The sequence below is a fragment of the Gigantopelta aegis genome, unplaced genomic scaffold, assembly GCF_016097555.1.
Source record: "Gigantopelta aegis isolate Gae_Host unplaced genomic scaffold, Gae_host_genome ctg5528_pilon_pilon:::debris, whole genome shotgun sequence".
Lineage (NCBI taxonomy): Eukaryota > Metazoa > Mollusca > Gastropoda > Neomphalida > Peltospiridae > Gigantopelta > Gigantopelta aegis.
The window spans coordinates 1-18,461 of NW_024534466.1; the positions used below are offsets into that span (position 1 = coordinate 1).

The following is an 18,461-nucleotide window of genomic DNA, read 5'->3' on the forward strand; positions in this document are numbered from 1 at the left end:
AACAGTATAAGCAATTCTTCTTAGTCCCATATCATCAAACGTTCAGACTGGAATCCCAGTAGCTCGAACATAATTATACTGTCGCAGATTCTCCATGGAGCCGATTTGTTTTTCCTTCGCTAGTTCATCTGAAGGCCTGACTGTTTTCCTCTGGTCCTTATAAACGGGGCAATGTTGCAGGTAATAATGCACAGTATGTGATAACATGTTCCACTGTGTCTTCTACTCTGGGCCTATTCTCAATCTTGTCATCATCACTTGGTCTTCTCTTGAAAGTTGGTTGTAGCTGTTTCTGATGGGGCGGGACGTACACATGAGATTCATCAACTTGCTTTCAAATCTACTTGTTAATCAATATGATCTGTTTTTAGTTAGAGCTTTAAGTTAAATTACATATTTCAATATGTTGTGTTGGACATAATGATTCAAAATATTTAGCAAAAACAATATTTTAAAGTATTTTACTGCGAATATAAATTTTCTGTTGTCATTAGTTAAAGGGAGTTTTATTTTTGTTATGTTTTGTTTATTAAATGACTATATGTAGAATACAGTAAAAGGTTTACATTAAATGACTTTCCTGAATTTTAGAGTGATCATGGCTGTTTGCAAACCCAGGGAGACAGTAGAGGTTGACAAGGACCACCTGTGTTGCTGCATATGCACCAATCTGCTCACAGTACCCAAGATGTTAGGCTGCGGTCACACGTTCTGCAGACAGTGTCTTCAGAACTACATAGAGCACCAGAAGGAGGCCGTACAGCTATGCGGCTTCGACTGTCCTCTGTGTAAACAGTTTACTACAATACCAAACCCAGTTGCTGGATGGGCAGACCAGTTTACGACAGACTTCCGGATTCAAGCCATCATTGGCAATCCGCCTGACCCTGCTAACAGTCGTGGTGAGCTAATTCTATATTAATCGCAAAACGTTTGGTTCTGTATTTTTAACTTTTGCCATAGATGGCAAAGTTAATTACAGAGATGCTTTTGAGTATATACAAAATAAAATTTAGCAACTTCATTTTGCAAACTCATTATATTGAGTGTATATATTTTCACAATGAGATCACCAGAAAAGTTAATAGCTTGTATTAAAGGCACAGACCCTAGTTTTAACTCGTAAAAAAGGACACTAAGTTTAGTTAATCTACAGACCTGTAACACACTTGGATAAAGTTACAACAAAGTGAAAGAAGAGTCTGTGACGTTAAAACCGGGAAATATACTTAAAAATAGTCTAGAACTCGAATCAATAACCGATACTTCTCAGACGCACGTGCGTTTTTTAAAATATGACAAATGCATTTTGTCATATTGGAAACAACATGATGACCAGAAACGCTTTGGTTTTTCGAAAATGCATAATCTAAACAATAAAATATAAGTAATGTTTGATTTCAGTGATCATAAACGATTCTAATACTGAAAAATATGCTGTAGTGTTTAATAACTAGAGTCTGTCCCTTTAATATAATGAATTAAAATATATATATTAAACTAAAAATTTGATACTATTTTTTTTCCTTTTTATACTAGTAACGTTCTATAAAAATAATAATTGTACTGTAACTATTTTCTTTTTCTATTATAATGGTATTGTCACAGTGCTAAACTTCAACTTTATAACAATACGGATTATATCTTTATTTTTACATGTGCATTAATTAGAATTAGTTAATTGGTAATCTGACGCTAAACTTCAACTTTATAACAATACGGATTATATCTTTATTTTTACATGTGCATTAATTAGAATTAGTTAATTGGTAATCTGACGTCTGTCATGGTATCCACTTAGAGACATGCCAATCAAACCAATTAGTGTCAAGCACTAATTAAATATGTATCGAGCAATATAATACAATGCAATATAATTGTTGCCACGGGTATTGCAGGCGTCTGAACGAGTACACCTTGACAACTGTATATTACATAGATACGTGTTTATCACCAACTTGAGACTTCTGTTATTTCATTTAACATTCCGGTAAAAGAAAAACTAAGAAAAATTACGTTTCATGTTTGGAAAGTACAATACAAGAAACTACATTACCAACTTGAGATTCCTATTACTTCAATTAACATTCGTAAAATTACGCTGTGTTAAGTGGTGGAGATGCAGGGCAAAATCTACCTTATTCGACGGCCAAGTGAGTACATCAAAATCTACCTTATTCTACAGAAAAGCGAGTACATGAAAATCTACCTGACTACAGCGAAGCGACTACACCACAATCTACGTGACTCTGCAACCAGGTACAGCCAAGTACAACTGAACCAAGAATAATAGAACGAGCACAGATTTGACAGAAATAGAACTTACACAACTGTTGGACCAACAGAAATGCATCAATATTCGTGTCAACGAAAACCCAAAATCCGGACGACTAGCTTAACACGAAATTCTACACAAACGGTACTTCCCAAGCGACACGGTCTGTGAAAACGGTAAGTGGTTATTTGGCAAAAGAATTTGTGAATGTCATGCAAATCTATGTCCATTACAAATGTTCTGTTTAAAATGTTCTAATCTAAATGCTCACTCAGATGTAAACCACATAAATTGTCATAAATACTCATGATGCCAAAGTCAACAACATTTCTAAACGTAAACACAAATCGGATAAACAGAGAGAAAGGAACAATATTAGAAAATCTCAGTACGAATTTCGAATTTTTTTTGCTAGGCAACTACCATTTTCTAACTTAGGTGCTAAGGCTTTCATTAGCGTTGTCAACTTAAATAACCCACTAAAACAAGAACTCGATGCTCTTAAGGCCAAACAAAAGTCCAGTAGGGAAATAAACCAAGCCAGAAATAATTTTATCAAAACACTTAACGATTTGACAGAAGCACAACTAACCATCCAGAACCAATCTCAGGAAATCAGTTCACTAAAAGCACAGCTAGAACAAACCCGTACAAATACAAAAGAACTCCAAGAGTCTGAAAAGGATGTAGCGTTGTTACAAAGTATAATAAATATTTTGACAGAAGACTTAAAAGATTCTCGTAACAGTAATGCAAATAATGAAGAGTATAACAAAATTGTGTGTCATGAAATGCAAACAGACATTGATGCTTTACATCAACAATCAACCAGTTATTACGATAAGCTTGTTCAACAAAACACTGAGTTAGAAAATCTTAGACGGGAAAATTATGAACTAGTTCAAAGACTAAATACATTGAATAATACAACATATCCACAACAGTACATGACAAGACGAGACAAATATCACCGACGGTAAATAACAACTCATTTGATTATTAAATATTTTTCGGAATAAATAATATAAACACTAAACTTATTAATTTTCAATAAATTCATAATCTTGAGATACCTAAACTGATATTAGAACGTAAGCTTGACATTCACATAGCCAAAACCATGTATACGTTTATACAGACGACAGCACCATCAGCATCAGTGCCTGGATTCGAACTCGAGATAAACAGCCTGTCAACTACATCTGCTTTAGACAACGTCAATGTTAACCAACTGACTCAACGAGATTACGATACAAGCGAAAAACTTGTCTAATAGATGGAACAGTTTATTTGTGATACCACATTTCGGACACGGGACAAGTATTTCAAGCACTGTATACAAACTACCTTAACAAGTTTATTCTCTAGACACGAGGACGTTTCATTTCTTTCGGGCGGTGGATAACTGTCACAGTGCTAAACTTCAACTTTATAACAATACGGATTATATCTTTATTTTTACATGTGCATTAATTAGAATTAGTTAATTGGTAATCTGACGTCTGCCATGGTATCCACTTAGTGACATGCCAATCAAACCAATTAGTGTCAAGCACTAATTAAATATGTAACGAGCAATATAATGCAATGCAATTTAATTGTTGTCACGGGTATTGCAGGCATCTGAACGAGTACACCTTGACAACTGTATATTACATAGATACGTGTTTAGTATGCGTCTTATAAATAAGGATAATTTACCCATGAAAGACAGACTCGGGGAGAACAGATACTGTTCACACACCTTGAAGTTCTCTCACAACGCACAAACTCTACTGGAAGATCCGAGAGACAGTTTTGTGACATAAGCAATATCAACTCTATTGGGAGACCTGTGTGTCATTTAGCCAAGAGCTCTGACTTGTATATTATCTGTATTACCATGTTGTTAACTTATTAATCACGTTTCATGTTTGGAAAGTACAATACAAGAAACTACATCACCAACTTGAGACTTCTGTTATTTCATTTAACATTCCGGTAAAAGAAAAACTAAGAAAAATTACGTTTCATGTTTGGAAAGTACAATACAAGAAACTACATTACCAACTTGAGATTCCTGTCACTTCAATTAACATTCGTAAAATTACGCTGTGTTAGTATCAATGACTGTCGATAAATGTATTATTTTGAACTTGTCTAAAGTTATTTCTAAGGGCAAAAACTAAATGTTAGTTCTGTTGAAGCTGGCTGTAGCGGATGTTACCCTTCCCCTGTTATATACGGTCGTATATCCCTTTGCACCCAATTCTGTAATCACGCTGGATGAAAAGAATGACACATTTTCACTAAATCATTGTAAAGATTCAAAAGTTCAAAGTAGACCCAAACCATTTATAATAATTATTTATTTTTGGGTTTGTTAAGGATTATTTTGTGGATATGTTTTAAACATGTTTTATTTTATTTAACATGCACATTTATAGAGACGTATATTTTTCAGATATTGCAGAAGATTCAACCAGTTTAAAAATGAGAAATGCTGCAGCAGAGAAACAAAAGTTCACCCTAAAGAATACTGTTAGAATTAAGGCTAATGGAGATCAACATAAACCAAAGTTAACCGATGTAATTGTCCTGTACCAGGAAGGCGGAGAGGTCATCGTTATTTGTGATAACGCAAATGTATGTGTGAAGGCATTCTACTTCGATTCACATAAAGATATGGAGTTAACTAGTAAACTAATTATTACTGAAACTAATTACCATCCTCATAAAGTAGCAAAAATAAACGAAACCCAAATTGCTGTTTCCTGTTTTCAAAGCACAAAAATATTTATTATAAACGTTAATAATGGTCTCAGTATCCACACGACAATAGACACTGGGGTGTTGAATCGAAGTATTGCAGTTGTCAGAAATCAAACCAAGTCTTCACCCGACATTCGACTGGTAATAGGCTATGACAGAGGAATGTCGATTATTAATATGAGCGGGGTTGTCATCAAAACGATGGATGTAGATATTTGTGGTGAAACATACATACAACAACCATGGTACCTAGCAGTAACACCTGCTAATAATATAATTGTTTCAGACAAAGAAAATTGTCTGCTTTGTATATCGCAGAAAAGGGAGGTATTGTGGAAATACCCAACACAAAATCCAATGGGCGTGGACTGTGATACACAAGGAAACATATACCTTGCAACAGGCAGTGAAAACAAGGTGGTTCTCCTGTCACCCAATGGAGTTTTCCTCAAAGACATACTGATAAATAATGACAACATAGAAGAACCATATAGAGTTTTCTTCGACCACGTGAAAGAACGATTATACATAGCAGAACACAGAGGTTTGATAAAGGTGTTTGGACTTGAGGGATAAATTAACAATGAATATTTCTGACGATGAAGTATTTCAAGACCGTCATTAGTCCCAACCAATCAGGCGTCATAAGCGGTGAGAGGCGTATCAGGAAGAGTTGCACTGGCCCCCAATCTCTGAATAATTCATTACCACCTCCCGCCTTTGGATGGCGAATAAATACATTACCGACTCTCTAGTTGTTGGCATCTCCCGACGCCTATATTATGTCAATGAATAGTTCATCCAGATAGCTTATTTAAATAAGACATACTATTTCAAACACTTAGCTTAGTTAAATAAGTTAATTAACATATGCTAAATACATTAACATAGCTTACCGGGGTAACTGAATAAGTTAACAAAAAAACTCAAAACTATCAGCAGTTGTTATTTGTTCCTAAATTGTTATTAAATTTTTATTATTAGATAAATGTTTATTATTTAATTTTATGTACATCCAATGGGACACCATCCACCTTCTAAGTTAGCTACATAGACATGGTTGGAGAAATTTATTGAGGTTGATACGAACATCAAGAGGTAATTTTAGCCTACACATGGTATCAGTACGTTAACTCATCCTTTGGAATTAGCAATTGATGAATTTATTTTTACTCGTTATTTCAGTGCATATTATGCAGCTCTAAAAAGCAAAATGCGATGTCAACATGTTACAATACGATAATTATATAACATCCATACTCATTGGTGACAGTTTCTCCCAAATACTCGGGGGTGCGATGGGACAACAAAACAACCTCTCCCCAACAAAATAAACTTCGTTAAGTTCATTATCAGTAAACTGATACAACAAATATTGCTAAAGTTTGTTTTGTTTAACAATACCACTAGAGCACATTGATTTATTAATCATCAGCTATTGGATTCAAACGTTTGGTAATTTTGACATATAGTCTTCGAGAGGAAACCCGCTACATCTTTTCCTTCTTTTATATGCACCATCCCACAGATAGGATTGCACATACCACTGCCTTTCGTATACCAGTCGTAGTGCACTGGCAGGAATGAGAAATGTAAATGGATACAGTCAGAAAATGTAAAAAAATTGATTGGTAAAATACCCTGGTTACACGGAAGAATGTTTTCGTATTATGGCAATTAGCTGTGAAGTTGTTTCTAACCTTCATCAAGTACATCAACCCATGAAGAAGCAGACACCTGCATGATAATTTATGCATTTCCATGATCTCATGCAGCAGGAAAAGACTCAAGCAGCCATGCTAGTCGCAGACGATAACAGTGCCTTAGTGCTCCGTCTTGCCTGTAGAATAGTGACATAGCATCCCCGTGTACAAACTAGCAATAGTGCGAGGTGGACCTGATTCCAAAGGAGTTCTAAGTATGTTTACGTCTTCTGGCTATGACTGTCAGAATATTTGCCTTCAGGACAGACAAACTCTGACATAGCATCCCCGTGCACAAACTAGCAATAGTGCGAGGCGGCTCTGATTCCAAAGGAGTTCTAAGCATGTTTACGTCTCCTGGCTATGACTGTCAGAATATTTGCCTTCAGGACAGACAAACTCTGACATAGCATCCTCATGTACAAAATAGCAATAGTGCGAGGCGGTTCTGATTCCAAAGGAGTTCTAGGCATGTTTACTTCTTCTGGCTGTGACAGTATCCGGATACTTGCCTTCAGGAGAGACAAACTCTGACATAGCATCCTCATGTACAAGATAGCAATAGTGCGAGGCGGTTCTGATTCCAAAGGAGTTCTAGGCATGTTTACTCCTTCTGGCTGTGACAGTGTTAGAATATTTGCTAAAATCCGAACCATATTGTTGTTAACTACGATAAATTAGTCTCCTGCCTTTAATTACCGTTAGATTTTGTTGTTGCTTTTGTTTGTTTATGGTAATGCCAGTGTTTGGGCTCCGAGTTCCATACCTTACATATTAAATATCATACAAGCATTACATAATTTTAATCTAAAAATAATATAACATTTCGATATCAAAATGAAATGGAACAACAACAAAGTGGAAATATATACTAGAAGAGATAAGGTAAGGATAAAACGATAGGTAGATATTCCGGCATCATAATACAAAAAAGAAAATATGTAATAAAAGTATTAAGTGTCTCAAGTGTAATGTTCTAGAACTCACAACCAATGTTACCATTTGTCGAATTTTGTATGTAAACAGTTTTTGTAATATATGTATTTCTCTTTTGTAACTTGTCTTGAATGAAATATTTTACTCCAGTTTCATTTAATGTACTCTTTTGTAACTTTGTGTTTATATATATATAATTAAAAATAAAAAATTAGTTTGTACTATTTATAATTACAAATAAAACTCTTATCCCATTCAAGTGAACAGAATCACCTTTTTGTATTAACCATTCTTTTATAGTACTCCATAGTTCGACGACTTTATGATAGTCATAAAATAGATGCTAAAGTGTTTCTAGCTTGTGTGAGCAAGAATTACAAATAGAATCAATCAGTTTTATGTTATGTAACAAGGTATTAGTATAATTATATGTAAATATTGTTGTTTGATTTTTTTCAAAGATCTAATTGGTAATTTGTGATACTTGTTTGAAGAAGTAAAAACAAATCCTTCTGAATATTTAATTTGTGATGTTGGAATTATAGATTACTTAATTAGTACTTTTAGAAAGTTTTGCTTCCCGATTTGTCCTATAAGGGGAGCTTTGTTTGTGGAAAAATAGGATTTTTAGCAGTTACTTTGAATATTTTGTTATTTGGATTCATTTTTCCTTTTCCTGTTTAGAAGATTTGACTGTCATTAAAACCCCGTTCTCACTTGAACGATTTTCTACGCGAATTCCGTGCGACCACCAAATCGTACAGGGCGTGCGGGAGTCGTACGGCAGTATGTTGATGATTCGCACACGTTGTAGGGGTGTCGTGTGTATTTCGGACATGTCGCATGCCGGTGCGACATTTTTCAAATGTTTAAAATTATCGTATGGCTGTTTCTAGGTTCGCACAGTTCGCATTGGTAGCATAGAGGTTGCAAAGCAGTCGCACGGCAGTATGATAGGTCGCACGGGAGTCGTAAGTGAGTCTTAAGGGAGCCGAGATGTGCGACTCCCAGCGGATCCCCTGCGACTCCCGTGCGACATCCATCAGACTTCCGTGCAACTGTCGTGCAACCTGTGCAAATCTCATGCGAGCGTATGCGAGTCCGGTGCAGAAAGGCAGTCGCATGGCAGTTGCACAAGTGAGACTGCGCGGGGGGGGGGGGGCTAGGTAATTCGTACGGGAATCGCACGGCTGTACAATCTTTTAGTCGCACCGCAGTTGTACGACAAATTGTTCAAGTGAGAACTGGGCTTAATAAAGATAAATATTCTTTAAAAAATTGGTCTTATGTTATATTTTCCTTTAAAGATGTCGAAATTCATGTATCGTCCTTCGTCGTCTAATAAATCGCGAATGTATACTATGATCTTTTCAATATATTGTTTATAAATATGTTTTTGTCAATTAATATACCAAATATTAAAACTGAATGTTATCTTATTGTAGATGAGTTTATGTTGCCAACTATTCGATAGGTCTTCCAAAATTATTTTTTTTAGTTTCTTTTTGTTTTAATTGGAATAAAATAATTCCCGTATTTAAGTTATTAAGCCTTAAAAAAGAAGAAGAAAAACAGTTATTAAGCCTGTTACAGACTGAAAGAGTTGGAGTTATATAAAAAGTCATCTTATCCGTGTCAATTTCAGAGCTGTTGTAAAATGTATGTCTAGGTTTTAATTCCACCAATCTCCCAAGATTTCTCGTTTTATTTTATATGGTTTATTTTGCCATTAACATTTTTGAAAAACATGTTATTTATTTGTTTTAACAGTATCAACTATGGATTTGATAACGAAATTAGTAAATGTGTTATTTTTGGAATAATTAGTTTTCACAACAATTCTGCCCATAACCGTACGTTTTCTCATTGACGATTGTTTTTTTTTTTATCATATTTTTCATTTCAAGTAGTTTTGGTTCTGTATTTTGCAGAATCAAATCTTGTAATTTAATTGAGAATTTTATACCTAACAAATGTAAGCGCCCCCTCCCTCCACACCCTCACCCTAATTCTAGTTTCCATTTTACTCAATGAAAAACCTCTTGAATTTCTTTTTACTTCCTATCCATGTAATTTGACATTTAAAGCAATTTATTTTTAAGCCAGAAACATCTGCATACATATCTAATATTCTTATTGCAAATAATACTTCATATCCACACATTATTGATTAACTTTTGTTAGGAGTATATAACACAGGACACCTGGGCATTCCATTACTGTGTTATGATTTGATATTGTACATTGAGTCCCGAGTTCTGTCAGCTGTTCTGTTCACGTGATCTGTACTCTATTCATTATTCATAATGGTTCTATCAACTTCCTTGTCACGCTGTTGATAATCGCCATATTTGTCTGTGTTTAAACAGTCCACATGTTCGGTCTGTAATAGCTCTTGGATTATAAATACCAATAGTTGTTGACTTTCCAGACCAGTGATTAGTACACGAACGAGAGGATATCAACTATTAGACCAAACGTACGTTTTGACCACAAACATCCTAGTAAAGAACGTTCAGGTTTGTTTATCAACACACCGAAACACATTCCATTGTTTGCACGTGCATCACGCAGTTGCCCCGTAGACGTGCGCGGGATGTCATTCTCGATTTTGACAATTTCCCGGAAGGTTGATTAATCACTGTGGAACATTATTTCTGTTAATCTTTTTCATTCTGTTGATCATACAGTTGTTATTGTTTTGTGTTTAGTAATTTTTATTGTTTGAATTTGTGATGCGGCGTATGCAACGCGATGAGCGTCTACGGACTATTGGCATGCTGCAAACGGGCAGAAGTCAGCGTGAAGTGGCCAACACCTTCAATGTTTCAAAGCCAGTGCTTAGCAGATTATAGAACAGGTACCAACAAACCCAAAATGTTGACGATCGACCCCGTTCAGGTCGACTCAGGGCAACGACAGGAGTATAGGATCGATTAATCCGTGACCAGGCCATAAGAAATCGAGCTCAAACGGCATATTAAATTGTTCCAAACCTTCATCAGGCTACTGGTGTCCGAGGTACGGGTCAGACGACAAGAAATCGTCTTCATGCAGCCTATCTTCATGCCCGACGACCCCGGGTTGTGCCTACCTTGACAAATCGTTATATTTCCCATATACGTAAATGGTGTAGGGAGCGTCAGAACTGGGGTATTCGTCGCTTGTCATATTTTCAGATGAGTCCTTATTCACTTTGGACTTCCTTGACAGGCGTGGTCGGGTCTAGCAACGACGAAATGAACGCCAACGTCACAATGCGATTTCATGGCAGATTTGGCGGTGGATCGGTTATGGTGTGGGGTGGTATCACTATGACTGACAGAACCCCCCTCCATATTGTGCAAGGAAGGGTCACTGGGCAGTACTACCGGGACAACATACTGACACCTTTTGTCGTCCCGTTTTCTAGGCGTGTGGGTCTACGTTTTGTTTTTCAGGACGACAATGCCCGTGCTCACCGTGCACGAATCGTCAATGCACACCTCCAGCAGCACAACATCTATCGAATGCCATGGCCAGCAATGAGCCCAGACCTTTCCCCCATTGAACACGTCTGGGACATGATATGGAGACGTGTGCGTCAACGTCAAAGACCGCCGACCACGTTAGCGGAACTTGGTCAGGCGCTGCAAGAGGAGTGAAACAGACTCCCTCAAATGGCCATTGAAAGACACATACGCAGTATGCCTCGTCGACTGAATGAATGTCTGACACATCATGGCGGTATCACCCACTACTGATAAAAAAAACCCACGACAACTTTCAAATTTCACTTCTGACCACAATCGTCCTTCAAGATCTTTTGTGGTCATAAAACCTACTGTAATACTGAACTACCAGTTGTAATGTTTGCCCAATTAATTCACTCTTATCATATAAACATTCCCTACAGCTAATATACCTTACAATTTTGGCAATTGTAAATTATTAGAATTCCCCTACTTTTTTGAAGAATATATATATATATATATATATATATATATATATATATATATATATATGACGGTGAACGCACTAAGCCATCAGGCATAAGGTTTGTAGGTACAGTACTGCATGGGTTTACAGCCTGATACCGGCTCCCACCCAGAGTGAGTTTTAAGCACTAACAGCTAACTACTGACATGAACAGACAGTCCAAATAGCTGAGGTATGTGTCCAGGACAGCGTGCTTGAACCTTAATTGGATATAGGCACGAAAATAAGTTGAAACGAATGAATGAAAGGTGAACGCATTAAATCTGTTCATAGATAACAAAATCAGAAGCAAAATACTGTATTTAGAATATATACAAATGATTTATTATCTGTCAAGTGAATTCAAAGGAAGGAAACAACCAGTACATGCACTTATATTATATTATTTATATATTTATATACTCTTCAAAAAAAGAAACGCAAAAGGGTACAAATGGGTTATAACTCCGATTTTATGTTTCCTACCGGTTCATGCTTTGTGAATATAAGGTCATTGCATGTCCCAAACACATTCCCACGGTTACATTCGATAAAACGCAGCTACTGTACAATAAAGTTCCAAAATGTGAATATTCGCAAAAACGCAGCCACGTGCAAACCATGTCACCACTGCACGTGCGTTGTCTGCACGTGCAACATGAACACCGACAGTATAAAAGTGCAGGGTGTTCGCTTGCCTGGCCTCTGTATCTGGCCGACAGTTGACAATCCAGGACATGCTACGTCTCAGTAAACCGCAGAGAAACAATGCCATCGGCCGACTAGACGCAGGCGAATCCAGAACGGCCGTTGCCAGGGCATTCCATGTGTCCCCAAGCACCATCTCCAGACAGTGGGACCGTTACCAGCAACATGGATCAACACGTGACCTCCCTAGATCCGGTCGACCACGGGTCACTACCCCCGGGCAGGACCGCTACATCCGGGTACGCCACCTTCGGGAACGATTGACTACTGCCACCTCCACAGCCGCAGCAATACCAGGTTTGCGCAGGATATCCGACCAGACCGTACGGAACCGCCTACGTGAGGTAGGAATTCGTGCCAGACGTCCAGTTCGAGGTGTCATCTTAACACCACAACACCGTCGACTCCGACTGCAGTGGTGCCAGATTCATCGACAATGGCCTCAACTGCGATGGAGACAGGTGTGGTTCAGTGACGAGTCCCGATTTCTGCTCCGACGTCATGATGGAAGATGTCGCGTGTATAGGCGTCGTGGTGAACGTTATGCGGCAAACTGCGTGCAGGAAGTGGACAGATTCGGCGGGGGTAGTGTCATGGTGTGGGCAGCCATCTCACACACTGGCAGAACTGACCTGGTCCACGTGCAGGGCAACCTGAATGCACAGGGCTACATTGACCAGATCCTCCGGCCACACATCGTTCCAGTTATGGCCAACGCCAACGCAGTGTTCCAACATTACAACGCCAGGCCTCACACAGCACGTCTCACAACGGCTTTCCTACAGAACAACAACATTAATGTCCTTCCTTGGCCATCGATATCACCGGATTTGAACCCAATTGAGAATCTATGGGACGAGTTGGACCGACGCCTCCGACAGCGACAACCACAGCCCCAGACCCTGCCCGAGCTGGCAGCAGCCTTGCAGGCCGAGTGGGCCACCATCCCCCGGGACGTCATCCGTACTCTGGTTGCTTCAATGGGCAGGCGGTGCCAGGCAGTTGTCAACACACGCGGAGGCCACACCCGGTATTGACTCCAGATGACCTTGACCTTGGTGGTGTGTCCTATCACTTACTCACAATGGACTAGAGTGAATTGTGAACAATCCTGCAACATTTGGTAATTATCGGACTCACCATTCAATAATTAAATCAATTCTCCAAATGTTACGACAATGTGGTTTTGCGTTTCTTCTTTTGAAGAGTATATTTCCCTACTCCGGCGACGCAAATGATCACACAGAATATCATTTTAAAATATTTAACATCGCTTTTATAAACTCCCTTTGAATGGATGAAACTGTTAATAAAAATTCTTCTAACTTAGAAACCCTTTCTTCAGATTGATTTTGTTTATAAAAAATAAAATAATAACTATATTGTAGGACACGTATCGTGAGCTCCCCGTTGCTATTACGGTTTGGTGCTGTTATGTACATGTATTATTGAATTCGATTCACGTGACCTAGTAATACAAGTTGTAGGCCCTACTTTCGGCGTCCTTGTTGACAATCGCCATTTTTGTCAGTGCAGAAATAAGCTATGTATCTGAATACATCGGGTCTGTATAGCTTTGTTTACACTTGGGTTACAAGTACCGATATGTGCTAACTTTTCAAGCGAGTGATTAGTCAACAAATGAGAGTAGCAGTGTGGGGAGAATCATCCTTGTGACAAAATAGGTAGGTACCTGTATGTCACCAGATCGAGTATGCTATCTAAATTAAAGCTGCTATATCGAACATATTTTTATTATTTAAGTGTTTAGATCATAATAATTTATAATGATTTTTTAAGTTTGCGAGTTTCCTGGCGATGCAAGCAGACATTTAAAGAAAATAATACATGCCAATTCATCGGCCTCCTATTGACGCAAACTGTAACTACAGTTTGAGTCAGGCCACACGTGTTATATATATATATAAACAAAACAAACAAACAAAACAGAGTTAACACTATAAGCAATTCTTCTTAGTCCCATATCATCAAACGTTCAGACTGGAATCCCAGTAGCTCGAACATAATTATGCTATCGCAGATTCTCCATGGAGCCGATTTGGTTTTCCTTCACTAGTTCATCTGAAGGCCTGACTGTTTTCCTCTTTTATAAACGGGGCAATGTTGCAAGTAATAATGCACAGTATGTGATAACATGTTCCACTGTGTCTTCTACTCTGGGCCTATTCTCAATCTTGTCATCATCACTTGGTCTTCTCTTGAAAGTTGGTTGTAGCTGTTTCTGATGGGGCGGGACGTACACATGAGATTCATCAACTTGCTTTCAAATCTACTTGTTAAGCAATATGATTTGTTTTTAGTTAGAGCTTTAAGTTAAATTACATATTTCAATATGTTGTGTTGGACATAATGATTCAAAATATTTAGCAAAAACAATATTTTAAAGTATTTTACTGCGAATATAAATTTTCTGTTGTCATTAGTTAAAGGGAGTTTTATTTTTGTTATGTTTTGTTTATTAAATGACTATATGTAGAATACAGTAAAAGGTTTACATTAATTGACTTTCCTGAATTTCAGAGTGATCATGGCTGTTTGCAAACCCAGGGAGACAGTAGAGGTTGACAAGGACCACCTGTGTTGCTGCATATGCACCAATCTGCTCACAGTACCCAAGATGTTAGGCTGCGGCCACACGTTCTGCAGACAGTGTCTTCAGAACTACATAGAGCACCAGAAGGACGCCGTGCAGCGATGCGGTTTCGACTGTCCTCTGTGCAAACAGTTTACTACAATACCAAACCCAGTTGCTGGATGGGCAGACCAGTTTACGACAGACTTCCGGATTCAAGCCATCATTGGCAATCCGCCTGACTCCGCTAACAGTCGTGGTGAACTAATTCTATATTAATCGCAAAACGTTTGGTTCTGTATTTTTAACTTTAAGTTAATTACAGAGATGCTTTTGAGTATATAGAACATAAAATTTAGCAACTTCATTGCAAACTCATTATATTCAGTGTATATTTTTTCACAGTGAGATCACCAGAAAAGTTAATAGCTTGTATTAAAGGCGCAGACCCTAGTTTTAACTCGTCAAAATGGACACTAAGTTTAGTTCATCTACAGACCTGTAACACATTTGGATAAAGTTACAACAGAGTGAAGGAAGAGTCTGTGACATTAAAACCGGGAAATATACTTAAAAGTAGACTAGAACTCGAATCAATAACCGATACTTCTTAGACGCACGTGCGTTTTTAAAAATATGAAAAATGCATTTTGTGGTATTAGAAACAACAGGATGATCAGAAACGATTTGGTTCTACGGAAATGCATAATCTAAACAATAAAATACAAGTAATGTTTGATTTCAGTGATCATAAACTGCTCTAATATTGAAAAATATGCTGTAGTGTTTAAAAACTAGGGTCTGTCCCATTAATATAATGAATTAAAATATATATATATATATTAAACTAAAAAAGCTATACTATTTTTTTTTTCTTTTTATACTTGTTAACGTTCTATAAAAATAATAATTGTACTGTAACTATTTTCTTTTTCTGTTATGATGATATCAATGACTGTCGATGAATGTATTCTTTTGAACTTGTCTAAAGTTATTTCTAAGGGCAAAAACTAAATGTTAGTTCTGTTGAAGCTGGCTACAGCGGATATTACCCTTCCCCTGTTATATACGGTCGCATATACCTTTGCACCCAATTCTGTAATCACGCTGGATGAAAAGAATGATACATTTTTCACTAAATCATTGTAAAGATTGAAAAGTTCAAAGTAGACCCAAACAATTTATAATAATAATATATTTTTGGGTTTGTTAAGGATTATTTTGTGGATGTGATTTAAACATGTTTTATTTTATTCAACATGCACATTTATAGAGACGTATATTTTTCAGATATTGCAGAAGATTCAACCAGTTTAAAAATGAGAAATGCTGCAGCAGAGAAACAAAAGTTCACCCTAAAGAACACTGTTAGAATTAAGGCTAATGGAGATCAACTTAAACCATGTTTCACCGATGTAATTGTCCTGTACCAGGAAGGCAGAGAGGTCATCGTTATTTGTGATAACAATAATGTATGTGTGAAGGCATTTTACTTCGATTCACATAAAGATATGGAGTTAACTAGTAAACTAGTAATTAATGAAACTAATTACCGTTCTAATAAATTAGCAAAAATAAACGAAACCCAAATTGTTATTTCCTGTTTTCAAAGCACAAATATATACATTATAAACGTTAATAATGGTTTCAGTATCCATGCGACGATAGACACTGGGGTGTTGAATCGAAGTATTGCAGTTATCAGGAACCAAAGCCAGTCTGCACCCGACATTCGACTGGTAATTGGCTTTGAAAGAGAATTGTCGATTATTGATATGGGCGGCGTGATCATCAAAAGGATGGATGTCGACATTTGTGGTAAAACATACATACAACAGCCTTTTTTCCTAGCAGTAACACCTGCTGGCAATATACTTGTTTCAGACAAAGACAACTGTCTGCTTTGTATATCCCCAAAAAGGGAAGTGTTGTGGAAATATCCAACACAACATCCAACTGGCGTGGATTGTGATGCAAAAGGTAACATATACCTTGCAACAGGCCGTGAAAACAAGGTAGTTCTCCTGTCACCCGATGGAGAGTTCCTCAAAGACGTACTGACGGATAATGACAACATGGAAGAACCGTATGGAGTTTACTTCGACCGCGTGAAAGAACGATTATACATAGCAGAGATCGGCGGTTTGATAAAGGTGTTTGAACTTCAGTGACAAATTAAAGTGACGGATCCTAATTTTTAACACTACATGGCGTATCTTTCAATATTGGAGCCGGTTTTGATAATTGAGTTAACATTACTTTGATTGTGTTGTTTAGATTATCCATTTCCATGCATACACAATGTTTCTGGTCATCCTGATGTTTCTAATGCCACGACATGCATTTTTAATATAGAAAAACGCACGTACTTCCAAGAGGTTATGGATATGAACTGTAATCTTTAAAACAAAACAAAAATTCACTGTTTCATCGTCACAAACTCTTGAAAACTTTAAACTTGTAACTTTATTCAAACGTATTGCAGGTTTGTAGATTAACCAAACTTAAGTGTCCAGTTTAGCGGATTGAAACTAGGGTCTGCGACTTTAACAATGAATATTTCTGACGATGAAGTATTACGGGGTCGTTATTAGAAAGTGCCAATCAATCAGACGTCGTAAGCGGGAGGCGTGCATGAAGGCAGGGTTGTGAAGATAATTCATTACCACCTCCCGCCTTTGATACATTACTGACCCTCTAATTGATGCCATCTTCCGACGCCTATATTATGTCAATGAATACAAATTCAGTGAAAACGTTAACATCCCACATTTAATAACAGTTACTTTACGTACGATGATTTCGTCATTTCGTGATATCAGTTTCATATTATATCAGTGGTTAACAATATACCAACAATGTACTCGTTAGGTATTCTGTGTCCATCTTTGTGTAATTACATTTCGTTCAATTGATTTGCTAGACTATGCAAATAACCAAAGAACGCAATTTGTTTACTTTCTTATATGGGTAAGTTATTGCTTGTTTATTATGTTCAGTGAAATTTGCCCATTGATAAAAAAAAAAAATTTGAGGATATATCTCGAAAAGAAAAGTAAAAAAAAATGACTGTAGCAAATATTTTTCTGCATTACCAGTAGGGTAGAGATCAAGACATATAAAACCTATACTATACTTTTGGTTGCGATGAGAGTAGACGTGGTTAGCTGCGCTCTTGACTTACCCCCCCCCCCCACCTGGGGGGACTGCTCGCCAGTCCCCCCAAAAAACTGAGTGAGTATCGCGTCACGCACACCGGGTCACGGGCTTCCGTGACCTTGGTGTACGGGGACGCGATCTCACCGACAAGGAATCGGAAGTGGAGGAAGAGGAAACCTGCGGCACGGGGGGATCTAAGCTGGCGGCTCAACCGCCAGTGGCGGTCCCTTCTGCGACGCCGCCCCCAGTCCAACCTGAGACGACGCGACCAGCCCCAAGGGAACCGTCGGCCACCGAACTGGACGAGCTCAACACTGCGATGTGTGAGACGCCCAACGACCCTCCATTACCGACCGTCACATGGCCCAGGAAGAAAGAA

The 18,461-nt window shown here is 37.7% G+C and overlaps 2 protein-coding genes across 2 annotated transcripts; both read left to right on the forward strand.

Annotated features, from left to right (window-relative positions):
• Window positions 1–594: 594 nt before the first annotated feature.
• LOC121366389 lies at window positions 595–8,829 on the forward strand. Its single transcript, XM_041490857.1, has 2 exons — window positions 595–902; window positions 4,719–8,829. The coding sequence occupies exons 1-2, from the start codon at window positions 599–601 to the stop codon at window positions 5,600–5,602; spliced, it is 1,188 nt and encodes a 395-aa protein (XP_041346791.1). The 5' UTR covers window positions 595–598; the 3' UTR covers window positions 5,603–8,829.
• A 5,063-nt stretch (window positions 8,830–13,892) lies between these two features.
• Window positions 13,893–17,935, forward strand: LOC121366390. Its single transcript, XM_041490858.1, has 3 exons — window positions 13,893–14,015; window positions 14,872–15,182; window positions 16,214–17,935. Exons 2-3 carry the CDS (start codon window positions 14,879–14,881, stop codon window positions 17,092–17,094), a joined length of 1,185 nt encoding a protein of 394 aa, XP_041346792.1. The 5' UTR covers window positions 13,893–14,015; window positions 14,872–14,878; the 3' UTR covers window positions 17,095–17,935.
• Window positions 17,936–18,461: the final 526 nt, after the last annotated feature.